The sequence below is a fragment of the Lissotriton helveticus genome, chromosome 10 (assembly GCF_964261635.1).
Source record: "Lissotriton helveticus chromosome 10, aLisHel1.1, whole genome shotgun sequence".
In the NCBI taxonomy this organism is placed as follows: domain Eukaryota; kingdom Metazoa; phylum Chordata; class Amphibia; order Caudata; family Salamandridae; genus Lissotriton; species Lissotriton helveticus.
The window spans coordinates 85,947,455-85,964,683 of record NC_136071.1 but is presented as its reverse complement, the minus strand read 5'-3'; the positions used below and the strand labels follow the sequence as shown (position 1 = coordinate 85,964,683).

Below are 17,229 nucleotides of genomic sequence, written 5' to 3'. Positions count from 1 at the left end.
GCAGAAATGTCGTCGGGCGTCGTCAGGAAGGCCACAAGCCAACGGGCTAGTAGCCAAACAACGCGGTGAGCAGCGGAAAGCAGAAGGGCCCCACGCAGATCGTGGAGATGCTGGGGGGCTGCACTTCGGAGCTGGAGCTGCTCAGAGTCGGGGCTTCTCGGACCCCAAAGCACTCACCAGTAGATTACTCGGCGGGCTTGCTGAAAAGAAGTCGTGCAGTCTTGCAGATGGCCGGTCCCTTGAGGTCTCGTCGCACCCACGGTTCTCAGCTGGGCTGTAGAGGTGGGTAGAGGTCAGAGGTGCCAGGGAAGCCGGTTCTCGTCGAGCTGGGCAGTCGGATTCCGGAGGAAGGACTTACAGCAGACCGCAGTGTTCTTGGATGGTGCCTGCGGATGCAGGGTGACTACTCCTTAGTCACAAGGGAGAAATCTTAGGAAGAAGTCTTGAGTTCCTTTCGCAGAAAGTAGTTTCAGGATTCAAAGATGATCTGATTTGGAAGGGGGCCAGTCTCTACCTTTATCCTGTAAAAGGGGGCTGGCACGCGACTAAGTCCTGCCCTATGGGTGGGACTAGGAGGGGGGTGGTTACACCCACTTCCTTGGCGGGCTTTTCCCCAGCACAGGGTCTGGAGTGACCCTGGAACTGGTTCCAGCCAGCCTATGCACAGTGAGCACCGGGGTGCCACGTGCAGTCACCTTCCTCTAAAGCCCTGCCTACCTACAATACACAAAACCCTGTCTGGGACGGTGCTGGCACCGCCCCTGGCAGGAAACCCTTTGTCCTTATCTCCTGCTCTGGGAGGACTCCCAGCAGCAGGAGGGCAGACTTGTGTCTCGGTGGCAGCATCCATTTTGTGGATGCTAAGGCTCTGTCTGACTTTAACCGGGGTTAGGGGTTACATACATGTCGTGTCCCTCTAGAAGGGTGGAATGCTAACCCCGTCGCCAGAATTGGCGAGGGGTTAGTATTCCAATTCGTATGACACCTTACTCGACATGTTTTGATAAAGCGATACCAGAGTTGGCATATAACCGCGAGGATTATAATGCACTTAAGAGTATATGGTATGCGATATCATGGAAACGGCTAAGGGATAGATCCCGAAAGCCGCAGACAGGCTCAGCTCATGCCAGAGCACCATCTCACACGATTCCAAGCACTCTGCCTTCAGGATTGTTAAGGCCTGCCATAGGAGTGACTGATAGGAGATCTGTGTGTCCATTTTAGGGTTAGATATAGGTATACTATATCTAAAGCAAAGGGTGATTACACCACCTTGCCCCAGCTGTCGTGCAGCCAGTTGTGTCAGATTTGGATGGCCAGCCAGGGGTGGCATAATACATGCTGCAGCCCCTGGTAGGCCCTGGGTACACCTATGCCCTGGGTACCTAAGGTACACTGTACAGGGACTGATAAGGTGACTCAGTATCCAATTTAGATATGTACCTAAGGTACATGGAATCCATTTTACAGAGAGAGCAGTAGGCCTGGGGTCCTGAATAGCAGGGCCCCAGGTCAACTAAGTCAGAAAACCAGCAAAACACCAGGCAAAAAGTTGGGGGCAACCATAGTCAGGGATCAACCTTCCTACATATATATTTCATACAATTTGAAAACGTATATAAAGCAAAAGGCAGCGTTATTAAACCGTGGATAAGGCACGTTGCCAAAAAACCCGCAATCCTCTGCTGATGATGTCACTGAGCATGTCATGAATGATGTAATATGTGACATCATCAGCAGTGGATTACGGGTAATAGTATCTCTAGTTTACTCCCCTATAGCTGTCTTTCTTTTAACATAAGTGTCTGTTTCCTTCCCTTATACTTACTGTTTTTGGTTCGCTTCCGGTTCGCGTACCGGCGAGCGAACTGGGAAGCGAACTAAGAGAAATAGAGGTTGGCACAGTTCCAAATATTGTACCAATTTTTTAATAACGGGGAGGTAGTTCTGAAAAGAACTTTTGTTTTTTATTGTTTTTGTTGTTTTATATTTTTTTTATTATTTTTCGGAACATTTTTTTACTTTTTTTGAATTTTTCTGAACAGTTTTATATTTTTTTGGGTTTTTCTTGGAGGGGGCAATGAAAACGATTCATTGTAAAGGGCTCAACAGGAGCAACAAAACAAAAAAAAAGTATTTATTATTTTGGGCGTTTCGTACAAACTTGCATATGATAGTCAATAGCTCTGTTGATCAGAGTGATGCTTCTTTCTCCGTAGCAAATGAATCCATCGCAAAATACGCAGATGTGTTTTACTTCACCAAATCTCATTTGTATATTTGGTACCATCTCCCTGCCCTCTGGTCCCGTTACTTCCGGTACAACAGATCTTCTGGCCATAATAGGGAGATTATCTAGGTCGTTCCGAAATTGTGCAGCACTGTAGTTGTTAGGATGCCACCTAGTCATATGGCGATGCATTGTGTAGTTTCCGAAACTGTATTTTTTCTCGGTTCCTCTGGACAGTCTATCTTGACATATAAGGCAAGTTACGTATCTTGCATTTACTTTTTTCTGACCTTTGGGAATTTAAAAAAATTGCCAAATGAAGTTTTCTTTCCGGTGAGACGTCCTCGGCTCCTCAGGCAAAAACTGCCTCTCTTCGTGCTCGTCGTTCTGTTCCTCTTCTTCCTCTTCTTGTTGAATTATAACTTGAGCAGGTGGTCCACTCTTCCTTGGATGTGGTGGAGGTGGTAGGGAAGCACCAGCTGAAGCTACTAAAGAAGCCATTGCTCAGTGATCACAAAGGGTCTTTCTCTCACAATGATGAAAGTCAGAGTGAGGAAAGAAGGAGGGATTTTCATCATTTGGGAAAAACAAGAGTTCTCAACCAATGAAAAGTGTTCATTTTAGATTATATGACCTAGTCTTACATCATTAGGAAACCAAAAGTGAAATGAACCAATGAAAAGTGTTATTACCAAGTCACATGACCTGCTGTGTTTACGTTAAGCGCTTTGCAGGGCCTCCCGGTTTGCTTCCAGAAACCTGCGCTTTGCGACTCGCTTCGCGTACCAGTTCGCTAACGTAGCACGTCATATGACGTATCACGCGACAACGTGAAACGTCATGCGGACGGGAGGCGTCACGATGTTGTTTTCTAACGCGGCAGTTGCGGTAAAGAAACGTTTACCGGCTCGCGGTCTATTTCGCGGCATCAAGGTCAGCTAACGGGAAGCTTCCCGATTCGCGAAGCGGGAACGAAGAAAAAAAAATATTTTCAAAAACAATTATTCATAAACATATAAAATATATTTTTGGATTTAAAGAAGAATACATTTTACAGCTACAGATATTAGCTGTTAAAAAACCAATGAAATTCACTGAAAAAACCATAGGTTATAGACCATATATAGTTAGGAATTAGCATTTACAAAACCTTGAAAATTCACTGAAAAAACCATAGGTTATAGACCATATATAGTTAGGAATTAGCATTTACAAAACCTTATTTTACTCACACAAAACCATTGAAATTCCATATATAGTTAGTTGCACTAACTATATATCGCGCACCCGCAATCCACTGCTGATGATGTCACATATTACATCATTCATGACATGGTCAGTGACATCACTGATGACATCACTGATGACATCTCAAATGACATCACTGATGACATCACTTAGCAATCTGTGGTTTCAGAAGCTTTAAGACCAGCAGGACCCTGTTTCTGGGGATGATTGTGAGGATTCGTCTTCCCCTTCCAGGAGGGCTCAAAAAAGGACGAGGGAAGAGGTCAGAACTTTGATCACCTCACGAGCCTCCCAAGAATTCTTCAAATAAGTCTCACCACGGGTCTTACAAGGAGCTCAGTCCATCACAAAAGCCAGGAAAATTAAAATCTGAACCTTCTATGCCTTCCCATCAGACTTCTCACAAGTTTAAGAAACTGTCTGCACCGCCGATTAAGAAATCGTAGACGTGCATACGATTGACGAAAAAATAGTCTACAGCAACATTGAGCATGACAACTGTTAACAGTGATCATGGTCAGTTCACAGACTACGACAACTACATCGTCGACAGTACAGTCTACGACGCCCATTCCTTTGACGGTCAAAATGGTCTCTGCCTCATTGACGACGAGGACACTATCAACGGTAAAACCGATTCCATCTTCGGTGCCAGTCAGTCCACCACCAGAGACGTCAACTTAAGAAAAAGCATAAGAAATGGGGAAAACATCTCAGATGCCGGAGCATACATCCTCAAGCAAGGTGTTGCCCTTTCCACCCAGTCTTCTCCTGGATGAGGATGACTCGGATGTTCCTTTTGGGATTGCACATAGCTCATCAAGTTGCATGTAAAATGTCAGCAAGATGAAGAGGAAGAGTTTTATGGCCAGGAGTATTACTCTCCTCAACAATAGGGCCTACTTTATCTGGAACAATTCCAGCCATATCCACAGTGACAGTACCAGGATGATGTGGTATGTGTACCAAGGACATTTTTCTCAGACCTGCAAATGATGCTGGCAGATTACCCCAAGCGATTTTCCCCTACAACTACCTCAACTAGACCGGGTACAGAGCCTCTTAAAACTCCTTCAGTTCAGCCTTGCACTCTGTGAACACCACATAATATCCCAACAGCTGCCTCCGCGAGGTATACAACACAATCCAGAACTGTGCTAGTGCATGATAGCTTGTCTTCAGATGAAGACTGGGAAGAGGGGGAACTAAGAGATACCCGCACTGAGGGAGGAAATTATCTAATTCCTACTCACTCAACCCCAACGCCACCACCCACAGATTGACCCCCTGAGGATGTAGGAGGTTTCTACAATCTCCTAGAGAGAGGCTGTGTGAGTTCCTATTTTGACCTGGTTAGTCCCCCACTTTTTGACTGGAAAATGATGTAGTTTTGATTGAAAGTGTACAGGGTCCCTGCCAACCAGGTCCCCTGTGCCCAAGCTCCTTCCCTAAAACTGTACCACGATTGCACAACTTCAGACCTCTGTAAGTCCTTAGTAAATGGTATCCCTTGTAACTAGGGCATTAGGACTGAAGAGGGTCCCCTATGAACATCCTCACCAAGGTCATGCAAACTGCATCTGCTGCCTGCATGCCTTGGTGCAGAGAAAAATGACAGTCGACATGGCACACTGCCTGTGTCATGTCAAGCAGCACTGCTTAGGGTATAGGTAAGTCACCCCTCTAGCAGGCACGAAGGCATGTTGCATTATATATCTCCTGTGTGGGCATATTTGCATGAGCAGATATGCCTGTACAATATTTGTCTATTCTTAATATTGTAAGTGCCAGGGAAGCCATAGAGTAAATGGGCTAAAACCTCAACAACTCGAGTTCCCCAGCCCCATGATGGGTTCCTGAAGCCAGGAGTGCTTCGTACCAAACGGCTCCTCTTAATAAATCCACACTGATGCCAGCGTTGGAGTTATTAGAATATGGACTCAGAGGGCACCTCAGAGGTGCCCCCTGAAAACCTACCAACCCTGGTGTGGTCTCTAACTGGCTTTAGGCAGCCTGCCACCACCAGACACGTTTCTGGACCCATAGAGTGAGAGCCCTTGCTCTTCGAGGCCCGAAACAAAGCCCATCTTGGGCGGAGGTGTCACACCTCCTCCCCCCAGGCAGGCACAGTGCTCGATAGGGAAGCTTCAACGGCTTTACTGTCTTTGTAATGTGACCCCAGCCTCTGCTGCTAGCAGCAGATAAGGCCCTCGGTTGAAACCCCCACTTTTCGTAGGAAAACTAAGTGAGAATAGGAGGAATGCCACCCTTCGCCAGCTCCGCCCCGCCGGCTCCACCCATAAGGTGCCGGTATTAAAATTAATCTAGAAAGAAGGGTATTTTTCTAAAAGTGGATTTGATCTCCTTTTTGAGTCGTGTCACTTATTATTAATTGTGTGTATAACACATTCCTGACATTCCTCTGTGTTTAGGCTTAAGGCTTTTCGACCACACTACCACAATTAGAGCACTTTTTGGTTTGAATAGAAGACTTGTACACCTCTTAAGGAATCTTTGGACTCTACACGATGTAACCAATGATTGGTATATCACATAAAAAGGCAGCTTCCTACAGCAACAAAAATGTTTGACCTTCCAATGACAACTAAGCAAGGTGAAAGTCCCCAGCCCCTTTCTCAGCTACTTTGCAAACTTGCCTCCTAGTGCACTACTGGTTGGGGGATGAAGCCCCCTTGGCATCTGAGGGTAGTTAGGGGCCAAGAACCCCTAGTTTCACCACCAGTAAGTCCCACACAGCGGGATTGCTAAGACCTTGTTAGAGGCCCCTCCCCCTTTATCAGTCACTCTGCAAACACGCGTACTGGCACACTACTGGTTGGGGGAAGCAGTTCCCTCGGCTGCCGAATGTCGTGCCCTCCTACTTTTTATACATTTTTTTAAAAACCTTCCTTAAGAGCGTCAGAGCTATTCCTATTGTGGACTACATTTGGGATAAAGACCATGAAAAACCCGGCCACTGTGGCTGCCATGCCTAGACAAATAGGATAGGGCCCGGAAACATTTCCAGCATTCCTAATTGGACTCCTAAAACCTGGCTCTGTAGTCACCCAAGCAGCCCAGCACCAGACGCAGCATCATATATTGATCTTCTACCAGAGAATGCCAAAGCCAAGAAGATCCTACACGAAGGAGAATGTGCCTCATCCGAAATACTGTGCAATTGACTTTGCATCCACAGGTTTTAGACCGTCGTCATGATCAGCATTCTCATGGAGGCAGTGGTGGTTAGAAGTCACTTCTTTTAACCAGAGGTGCAAAGTGAAATTCTAGACCTCCCATATGACAGTGAAGCCCTCTTTGAAAATACATTGATGAGGCCCTCCAATCCATTAAAACTCATACTGATCCTGCAAAGTAGCTGGGTACTCAGCAATACTGTAAGATTCCTTTTTGTGGTGCATGAGTTAGAGGGCAATTCTCTTACAGAGGAGCCTACCAACATTACAGGTACCCAACATACCAGTCTGTATTGCAGCAGTTTTGCCTCCAATACCAACAGTGACAACCTCCTCAGGCAGTCAACACAAGACAAACCCAGAGAGAGAAGCTAGGTTGACAGGGAAAGGACATCTACAATGACTGATTACAGGCATTGGCTAAACATCCAAATCCTCCGGCATGTCTCGGAGGCAAAATATTCAATCACCCTTCCATATGGAAGAAAGTAACAGACCAATAGGTTTTGGATTTAATTACATTCGGTCTCACACTGAAATTCATTCAGAAACTGCCTCCGACTCCACCCCAAAATTCCCCCCAAAACATCTGCATCTTCTCAGCTTAGAAGTCCAGACCATGTTCAGCAAAGGGGGCATAGAACAAGGTTTCTACTCCCGTTAGAAGACGTCAGGGGAGTGGAGACCTATCCTGGATTTAAGAAAGTGGAACAAATATCTTAGGAAACAGATATTTCGCATGGTCACATATCCAACAGCTTCTTAATCGGGGAGATTGTATGACATTATTATATCTCCAAAATGCATATTTTCCTGTCTCAATTTCTTCCATGCCATCGAAAATGTTTAAGGTTCACAGTAGTCAGCAGCCATCATCAGTTTAAAGTCCGTCCCATTCGGCCTGAAATCCGCCCCTCACATTTTTCACCAAGTGCCTATCCCCAGTAGCAGCATTCTTAAGGCAAGAAAAACACGGAGTATTCCAATACCTAGACATTTGGCTTGTCATGGCACCTTCCCATCAATCTACACAGAGGTCAAACAAGGCATGCTTACACCTTTTCAGCAAATTAGGCCTTATGTTGAACCCACAAAAATCATTCCTTTAGCCATCCACAAGGATAACGTTCTTGAGGGCTACACTTGGTACAGTGCATAACAAAGCATATCCAACTCCGGAAAGAAGTACAAGATTGCTACACTTGGCCCATTTAGTGCGAGGAAAAAAGTAACTTTCAGTTCGCCTATTCAAATCCCTGCTTGGGATGATGGCCAAATCGTTCCATTGGTGCCGTTCTGCCACCTTTCAATGCAACAATTGCAAGAGGAACTGGGCAGGCAATGGATCCAAACATAAGGATCATTCGACAATATAGTTTGTGTCACCCTGGGAATGCGTACAGCTCTTTTCTGGTGGATTCGAGATGCAAATCTCTCGACAGGCCTAACATGCATACCCCAAGTTTCCCAGTTGGTCATCACAATAAATGCTTCCTTAGAGGGTTGGGGAGCTCATCTCCAAGATTTGTAAGTCATCTGCAAACGGGAACCATCTCAGTTACTTCTACATATCAACCTTCAGGAACTCAAGGCAGTACACCTAGCCTTGCAAGCCTTTCTGCAGACAATACAAAAGTCTGCACTGTCCTGTGCAGATAGTACCACATCCATGCACAATATCAACAAGCAAGGGGACACTTTATCCAAGCGCTCTCCCAAGAGGTGCAAAGAATTTGAAAGTGGACAATCAGTCATCAGATAAATCCGAAAGCGGAGCATGTGCCGGGAAAGCAAAATGTCAGACACACGATGCAGAATGAGAAGTACCTGCCACAAATGAGAGATCAATCAGGAAGTCCTAGAGGAATTTTCCACCAATGGGGAAGGCCAAATCTGGTACTGTTCTCAACCTCCAAGAATCGAAAATTCCGATTCTATGCAAACTGACATCCACAACCAGGGTCATAAATGAATGTGTTTTCAAGCGCATGGTCCGGAATCTTTGCATAAGCTTTTCCTCTGACTCTTGTCCTCACAAGGATTCTCAGGAAGATAAAGGCGGGGCCATGCAGGATAATTCTTAATAGATCTGACCTTGCAAAGACCGCATTGATTCACAGAGCTACTCCTCCCAGAAAAGACAGCACATCCAGCTGCAACCACTTTGTCTCTACTGAGAATGCGTCAAGGCCAAGTACCTCATCCGAAATCCTTAAACTTGTCAACTTGGCTCCTAAATTCAATAATCTTGTGCATCTGAATATCCCAGGTGAATTCAGATAGTCTTGCTAGAGTAGATGGTACGAACAAGATTTAGTTTTAAATGGGAGCGGTTTTGCATCTGGTGTCAATGGTCCAGCATGCACCCATATGTTATCTACACCAGACGAAATTCTTACTTACTGCATCTGGCACAGTTTGGTCTCGCTCATGCCTCCATTAAGCTTCACTTAGTGGTCACATCTCACTTCAGAAGATCATCAACATTACCATTGTTGTGGTCTAGCAGGCTCATCAAACAATTTCTCAAAGGTCTATTTAGAGTTGTCCCGCCAGTGAGACATCCTCCCCTCTCTGGTGACTAAATACTGTGCTTTAACCATTAATGAAATGTGGGAGCCTATACACAAAGCGGCCATTAAGTTTCTTTCTTGGAAAGTGCCACTCCTGCTTGCACGGACATCAGCAAAAGACGAGTAGGTGAAATACAGGCATTCACCAATCAAGAACCCTTTTACTGTTCAGGAACAATAGTTACTCTGCAAACAAATCCAAAATGAATTCCTAAGGTTCCATCAGACTTCTATTTAAATAAATCAGTAGTTCAAAATACATTCTTTCAGATGCAAAGAATGTAGTAGAAAGGACATGACATACACTGGATGTCAAAAGATGTTTGAAGTTTTACCTTGACGAGACAAAACAATTCCACAAATCCAGTCAACTGCTAGTGGCATAAAGTGCTCCTAGGAAAGGTTAACCACTCTCTAAACAGAACATAGTTAGACGGATAACTGTCATACAATTTGTCATGAAAATACTGGCACACTAATGTATCGGAATGAAACAAATTAGAATAATGCTGCTTCATCAGATTTTTTCTTGTCCTAATCAAGTATGCCTTGGGCCTTAAGTATGCATACTCAATATCTTGTCTGCTCTCTATACACTGTTGTTTTTATATGTTTTAATATTGGGAAGAAACTCTAGCAGAAAAATCCTCCTTTTTGGTTCGAAGTCCACTCTCAGAGCCTTCCCAAACACATGGCCTTGATAGCAGCTTTCTTTAGCAAAATAGGGTTTTCATATAGCCATATGTAGTCAGCTGGCTTGTGAAGTAAAATATGACCATATGTTTAAGGGTTTTAGTTCTTACTACTTTGAAATCTTTTCTACCAGCAATCAATTCGAATCCTAAGAAAAGCAGACTATTCAATGTTTTATCTGAACATACAACAAAAGACGATATCGAGATGCCGCTTCCCAGTCAATTTGGTACTGCATGCTGGTGAGGAACAGCCACCTCATCAGTTCATCTTCCAGGTCTGCAGAATGTAAAGGCAGGCAAACGTACCCGGTAACTTTTGGGGCAGCACAGGTGGTCTCTTAATGATTAACTTCTGCGGGAGATAAGCTCAAGTAGATTTATTCATTAGAGAAAATAATTTGCATTGCCTGTTTACATCTCCTGAACTGTATATCTCAATTTCTGGGGAACATGGGCCTTATTCTTTGAGATGCTATCTCTAAGCCTTTTCTCCGGCCCCACATTTTCCCCTGGTGAATTCCAAATTGTGACAATAAATGGGAAGATCATTCTAATAGCTCCAGGTTGGCCACATCAATGATGGTAACTGAATCATCTTCAGATGTTCTGTCTACCTGCACGGGATGTTTTCACATATCCATTTGTGATAAGATCCTTAAATGTGGTTAGATTCTCCGCCCCAGCCTTCCCAAGCTGACCCTAAATGCCCGAATCCTGATTACTTGCAATACGCGCATTTAAGTCTACTTAACAATTGTACGGCATCCTAAAAGCATCCTTCCTTTACGCCCACGTAAGTCTTGACCTGATAAAATGACTGGAAGAAAGAGTGCTGCCTTATCTTTTTATATTTTATAAAACAGTTTTTTCTTCTACTAAAATCGGTTTGAATGTTACCTCCGCCTGTCGTAAGTCACTTCTCAGGCCTTTCTGTGTTTATTACAACAATTTAAATATACAAACCAGCTTTAGCAAGCTTTTCCCACGCCTCCATGGAAATTGTATATATTATTTTCAAATTGATGTGAACCTCCTTTAGGCCAGTGTGCACAATTGATCTGTAGCATCATAGAAGGTTGCTTTTCGTTTACCTATAACTTCAGTTAGAAGGGTGAGCGGTCTTCAAGCTCTGTGTATCACCAAGCCTTGCATGTGCTTATATTGTAATAGGACAGTCTGAGGGCTCCTTCCTCTATACTTCCAAAACAATTTACCACACTTCTTCCCTTCCCTTCCTTTTCAAATGCTGGGCTTAAGGCTGAAATGTTTTTGCACAGTCTGGATGTGAAGAGAGCCTTGTGTAATTGTAATATCACATGCTGTGGGTGTTTGTTATGGGTGAGCTCAGTGGAGCATGAAATCCAATGAAGACATCTGAATGCATTCGATGGAGTGTGTTGGAATGCTGTCCAGCCACTTGCTGAAGGACTTGGCATCATGAACCAGGTTTGGTGGTGTTATTACCGATGAAATAGTTTGTCATCTCGACGTGGGTGGGATTTTATTTGCTACCTTTTTCCTTGCTGATGAGTTCCGATTATGTGTTGGTTATAAGATCTTCCTACTACACCTGTGAGGTGACTAGTCTAAGGTTTATTTCTGTTGGATCGATATAAAGTTGGTGTTGGTCTTTGGTAATCCAGCTAATAAAGGCCAGCTAAGCATTGGCATCCATTGAGGGTCTTCTATGACCTATTGTATTTGGATATTACTGCACTTTCCTGTGAGTGTGAGTATGGAGCAAGCATGAGTGCAGTATAGTTATTAAATGGTGTCAGCATGCATGTGAATAGTTGTGTTTGTACACGGTGTGAGTTGTCATATTTTGTATGCCTGGGAGGGCCTACGCTTTTTGCTGCTGTTCAAGATCAGGTAGTGAGGAATGTACTTGGAATCCATTTTAGTGAGAAGTGTACAGATTGCCCATTGGTATGATGAATATTAAGGATGCAGCTTGCTTAGTGATTTCGATTTATGTTGTGCCTGGTTTGTAGTTGGTTGAGTTAAGTGAAGATGTGTCCCAATAAACACACAGATGGTACCACCCAGACTAACGCATTCCTTATCTGCGGCCAGAACTGGACCAGCTTGTGGACCTCCCACATTCGGTCGTTCTTCCCAAAGGCATTCCTCTTGACGCTACTGACATTTTGACAAAATCAACCACATGCTGGGTGGGCATGGCATACGCTGCACTGTATATTGGGGGTCGGTCCACACTGCTCCCCGGTGTTGCCCCTTAGGAATAACCCTTGGCTTCCCTTGCTGTGCAAGCCAATTGCACAGCACGCATTACGACATTATAACATTCACACTATATGTGGCCTGTTCCCTTACAGTTCAAAATATGACATACAGGCACCACTTCATATTCCGGCGTCTGTATGCGACACTACGCACCAGCATCCCTAGCTACCCCCTTGCCCTGGAAGAATTCACCCCCCTGTCGCTGTTAATATCAAATCCGGACGGTGTCCACCTGACATCCAAAATGTACCGCACATGCCTGGCACTGAAGCAAGATACCACCACCAGGGAGAGACAGGCTTGGGAGCGAGAGCTTGACATATCAATAACAGACAAAATGTGGTCCTACTGTTGCATAGAAATCCAGAAAATATCCCTCAACCATAGACATAAACTTTTCATTTTGAATTTCTCCACAGGACATAATCTTACACCATTAGACATTGCTAGATACGACACAACTAGATCTGACCACTGTCCAAATGCTGGGCCCCTGAGGCCGACTTTGCTCATCTCACATGGACAAGTCCTATAGTTACACCTTTTTTGTTTTTTTATCTGCGTAGACTTGGCATTCTTTCCCCCATATGAACTGTTTGTTCTTGTGAATAATCAGGTTTGATTTGGAGAACCCTTTTTACCATTTGCTAATTATATTAACTGTTGAATTCAGAATCATGTAAGTGCCAAGTTTTTAATTGGTTACTACAATACTGCACCCCAGAGTACTTGATGCTTTAGTAGGTTTCATCCCACTGTTCAGTGCCACCACTGAAACTTCTGCTAGAGGTTCATCCCTTCACAATCCCATCGCCATCTTCCTGCTACCTAAACATGAACTGTATCCGGCTAAACACTGGTTATACAGAGTGTCAATGAGTAAAAACGTTATATATTTATCTGCTCTTGATAGAGAATTTCTAGGAATATGTCTTTGTTATGAAATATAAATAGATGTTCATCTTAGGTTTCCTTGTCATTTTTTTCTCTGCCTAGGCAATTTGGCACTAGATGAGACACCAAATCATTATTCTGCTTAGATGGACCATGCGCAAACCTAATTCCCAAACAGCTTAACTATCTTTGTTTCCAAGTCTGTAAATAATTTTCAACTCTATTAATCAACCTAGGTGTATTGTGTACATTACATTCTATAGCAGCTGGGGAATTTCAGTAGAAGGAAAGGGTATCTGTCTGAAAAGACCTCACAGGTTTTCATTCATTGACTAAAAAGTACCTGTTATCACATAAAACCTGTGAATGTCTAAAATATGTAGTACTTGAGAAGAAAAATGTTACCGGTCTGTAACACTAATTGTTCAGAATTTCTGTCTTCGAAAATATTCAGAGCTTGTGAGTGTATGCATGCCACCAGTTCATAAAACCTAGAGTTGGAAGTAACTAACATTGTTTTTTTTATAATGAATAAAGAATGATTAGGCGATGTGCAATGTCAGCATGTTTATAGTTCAAAAATAATTGTTTTATAGACATCCTTTCAAGGTAGTGAAGAAATTTGGAGAAATAGTTGTAACAAAAATGCAGTCATTGATTGTATTTTATTCAATAAAGAAGTGAATCTTCTGTTTGAAGTTCATTCTTGTAACAGAATTGAAGATTGACATGCATTACTCTCAGAAGGGATTGTTAAAATTTGTATTTTCAGTAACAGCATGTTGTGCACATTGTTTTATACTTTGTTTTATACAGAATGCTTTTTCACAACATGTAATATGCTTTGTTTTTTCAGTACGAGCTCCACTGGAGGGAGTCCTGTCCGAAGGCCTGAAGAAAAGCCTGATATAAAGAGAACAGTAATTAAGACCATGGAAGAGTTTAATAATGATGATACAACCCCTGCAGAGGATGTTATCATTATGATCCAGGTGCCCCAGTCCAAGTGGGAAAAAGAAGACTATGAATCTGAAGATGATGTAAAGTCCTCACCATCTTCTACTGTAGGGAAAATGGTCAGTGTTGTTAAAAATGTCAGTGTAAAGTCTTCTAATCCAGTCAAGATTGTTGACAAAGTGCCGGAAGTTCTGGAAAAGAAACCCATCAAAGATTTAACCTTGGAAAACTTTCGGCGTGAAATAAAAACTTCAAAAACATCCACATCAAGTGAAAAAAAATATAAAGACCGTGATCATTCTGTTTCTGATAAGGAGGCTTTAGAGAAAAAGAAGAGTGGCAGTCAATTTGAAAAGGACAGCAGTGTCGAAAGATCAAACAACACAGGGAGCCAGCAAAGTCTGCCACAGTCATCCAAGGACAAAATAGAAGATATCCCAGACGTTGATCATGTGTCCTCTAGCAAAGATCCTCCTTCAAACAATGACAAGAAGTCAGAACATGTAAGCAGCAAGATTAACACTGGCTCAAAACGTCGAAATGAAAGGAGCGAAAGTACTAAAAGGAAGGACTCCCCATCTCGAAATAAAGACTCTGCCTATAGCCACAAACACAAGTCAAAAGAAAAGCAAGTTGATCCAACAAAGAAAGTGGTTACAGAATCCAGAAGAAGTAGCAAAAGCCCTTCGAGGGTCCGAAAACAGCATGAAGATCATAAAAGCAGCTCGGAGACCAGGCAGTTATGTGATGATACAAAAGCACAAGAAAAAACAGTTGTCAAAGAAAGAGATAAGCACACATCGGAAACTAAGAGCAAAGACAGAGACTCTTCTGGAAGCAAATCTTCTCATTCTCTACATGTCTCATCTGATACTAAAAATGAGAGGGAACAAGCTGACAGGGATTCAGTTAAATCAAAAACTCCATTGAGTCGTACTTCCCGACTCTCCACAGATTTGACAAGGGAAACAGACGAGGCTTCATTTGTCCCAGACTATAATGAAAGTGACAGTGAAAGCAACGCATCTGTAAAAGATGAAGGCTGCCAAGAAAAAAATTCAGGTGAAGTAAAAGAGAAAGTAGAGCAAGAAAAAGACACTTTTGATATGGAAGAGTCTCTTCCACCAGCAGATTCTTCTGGTAGAAATCCCGTTCCAAGCAGCCCCAGTGGTAGCCACAGCCAAAGTCCCCCCGAAAGCCCTGCTCGCAGCCGTAGCAGCAGTGCCAGCTCAGTTGGTAGCCAAGATAAGAAGAAGAAAAAGAAGGACAAAAAGAAACACAAGAAACACAAAAAACACAAAAAACATAAGAAACATACTGGTAATGAATCGGAATTGGAGAAAAACCAAAAACACAAACACAAAAAAAAGAAATCCAAGAAGAGCAAAGACAAGGAGAAAGAGAAGGAAGACCAAAAAGTGAAACCTGTATCTGTTGTTGCCTGAAATAACAGTGATGAACAATTGACTTAATTACTAAGTCACGTATTAACTTTTCTTATAATGTAAACAAATTGATAACTTTGTAAATATGGTATTGAAGCCTTTGCTGCACTTAATATATTGCTGCTTGATTATTTGATTTTTACATCAGAGCTTTATAAAGTGAACATTTTGTACAGAATTGCGTGTTTGACCATGTGACATGAGTGTTTCTTTGCGGAGGCATTTTGAGTTTCACCACCATGAAAATATTTGGGGTGACGTTTACTAAACTGTGAATACTTCACATCTTTTATTTTGATCCTTTTTTTATTGCCTGGAGGGAAAAATAAAACTGATGATAAGTTCTGAAATATCATCTGGTTCAAATGACTTACAGAGTCTATTGCAGCCTGTGATGTCACTTTCAATTAATTGCAATAAAAGTTTTCAATAAACATACATTAATAGAATGGTATTTCCATCAGAGCCTAACAGAGTATAGTTCCTATTTTCTGTTTGTCTTTAAAAGTGCTCTTACATTACTCCACTGGTACTGTAGTCCAACGCTACAAGGCTAGAGCCCAATCAAAAAAATAAAAATGCAAAAATATATTAATACGCCTGTCCTAAACCCCAGAAGTATTCTATTCCCAAGACTCTATCGAGAGCCACTGCAGTCTTAGCCGAAGCAGTTTCTGCTTAAGAGTCCTCACCAGGGTGATGCCTGCTTTGCTCTTTCATAGGGATCTGTGAAAAAGATTTTCAGCCACAAAGTACCAACCTTACCAGGTGCATTTAGATCTGAGTTCCAGTCTCCACTGTTCATGTGTGGTGGGCAGCATGGATTGGTTGTATGAACCTCTTTTATCCCCAAATGCCATTCCTGCTTGGGGAATATGAATCATGCGTGACTTCTCCTCAAGAGATGGTCCTCTGTGCAAGAAATTTAAAAATGCAACTATTATCACTCACACGACTGAATGCACCTTCTTACCTAATTTGTATAGGGTTCTCAGCTCGGTTTCCAATGCAGCTTCACAACCAGAGTTATTTTATTAAGATTGGTGCAAGTCTGAGGCGTCCACTCATCCTTTTATTTGTAATACCTGCTGCTCCAGGCTCAATTGCGCAATGGCAACCTCTGCTTTGCAGTCACATTTATCTTTGTTTTGTTATTAGCACATCTGTGAACTTGTTAAGCCTTCGGTTTATTTTCTTTGAATCTTTACAGCTGCAATAAACCCTTCATATTTTGGCATCTTATGAGTGACTTGTTTCGGAGTTTACTGACCAAGCCAGCACCTCAAGCTTTCTTGCCATTCCCTGAGTAAGGGTACTACTAACGTTCTTCTCCAAGACACCCTCTGCGATTCTGGAGTCACAGGTTGTGCCTCCTTTATCATCCAGAAAGCAATCTGTGTATCCAAGCAACAAGATGGAGTTGAAGTAAAACCTGGTCCTAATGGTCTAGGTCTTTGACTCCGTATGAACAGTTCCATGGGGAGGATGTACCATACAGGAGTTCAGGCCCTTGTATTCCCTATGTCATTTGCATTTTCAAACCTCCCCCAACAACAGGATTCTACCACAGCTGCACCCTTTTTATCTCTTCAGCTGCCTTTCTTGTATCAGTTATGTAGTTCCAATAATACCTATGCCCCATGGCCTCGTGTGTCTAGTCAAGTGTGTAACACTGAGCGGTATCTATTACAACATTGGAATCTGGAAAAAGCACCCACTTTTTTTTTAATTAGTTATTAT

General features: G+C 42.9%; 1 protein-coding gene across 5 annotated transcripts in view; it reads left to right on the top strand.

The window, feature by feature from the left end:
* Nucleotides 1–15,667, top strand: part of RBBP6 (RB binding protein 6, ubiquitin ligase) — a 418,994-nt gene extending 403,327 nt beyond the window's left edge. For all 5 annotated transcript variants that reach the window (XM_078664816.1, XM_078664819.1, XM_078664818.1 and 2 more), the window contains one exon: nt 13,944–15,667. In XM_078664816.1, coding sequence (XP_078520942.1) covers nt 13,944–15,489 — 1,546 coding nt within the window. In that variant the 3' untranslated portion in view covers nt 15,490–15,667. The remainder of the gene's footprint in view (nt 1–13,943) is intronic.
* Nucleotides 15,668–17,229: the final 1,562 nt, after the last annotated feature.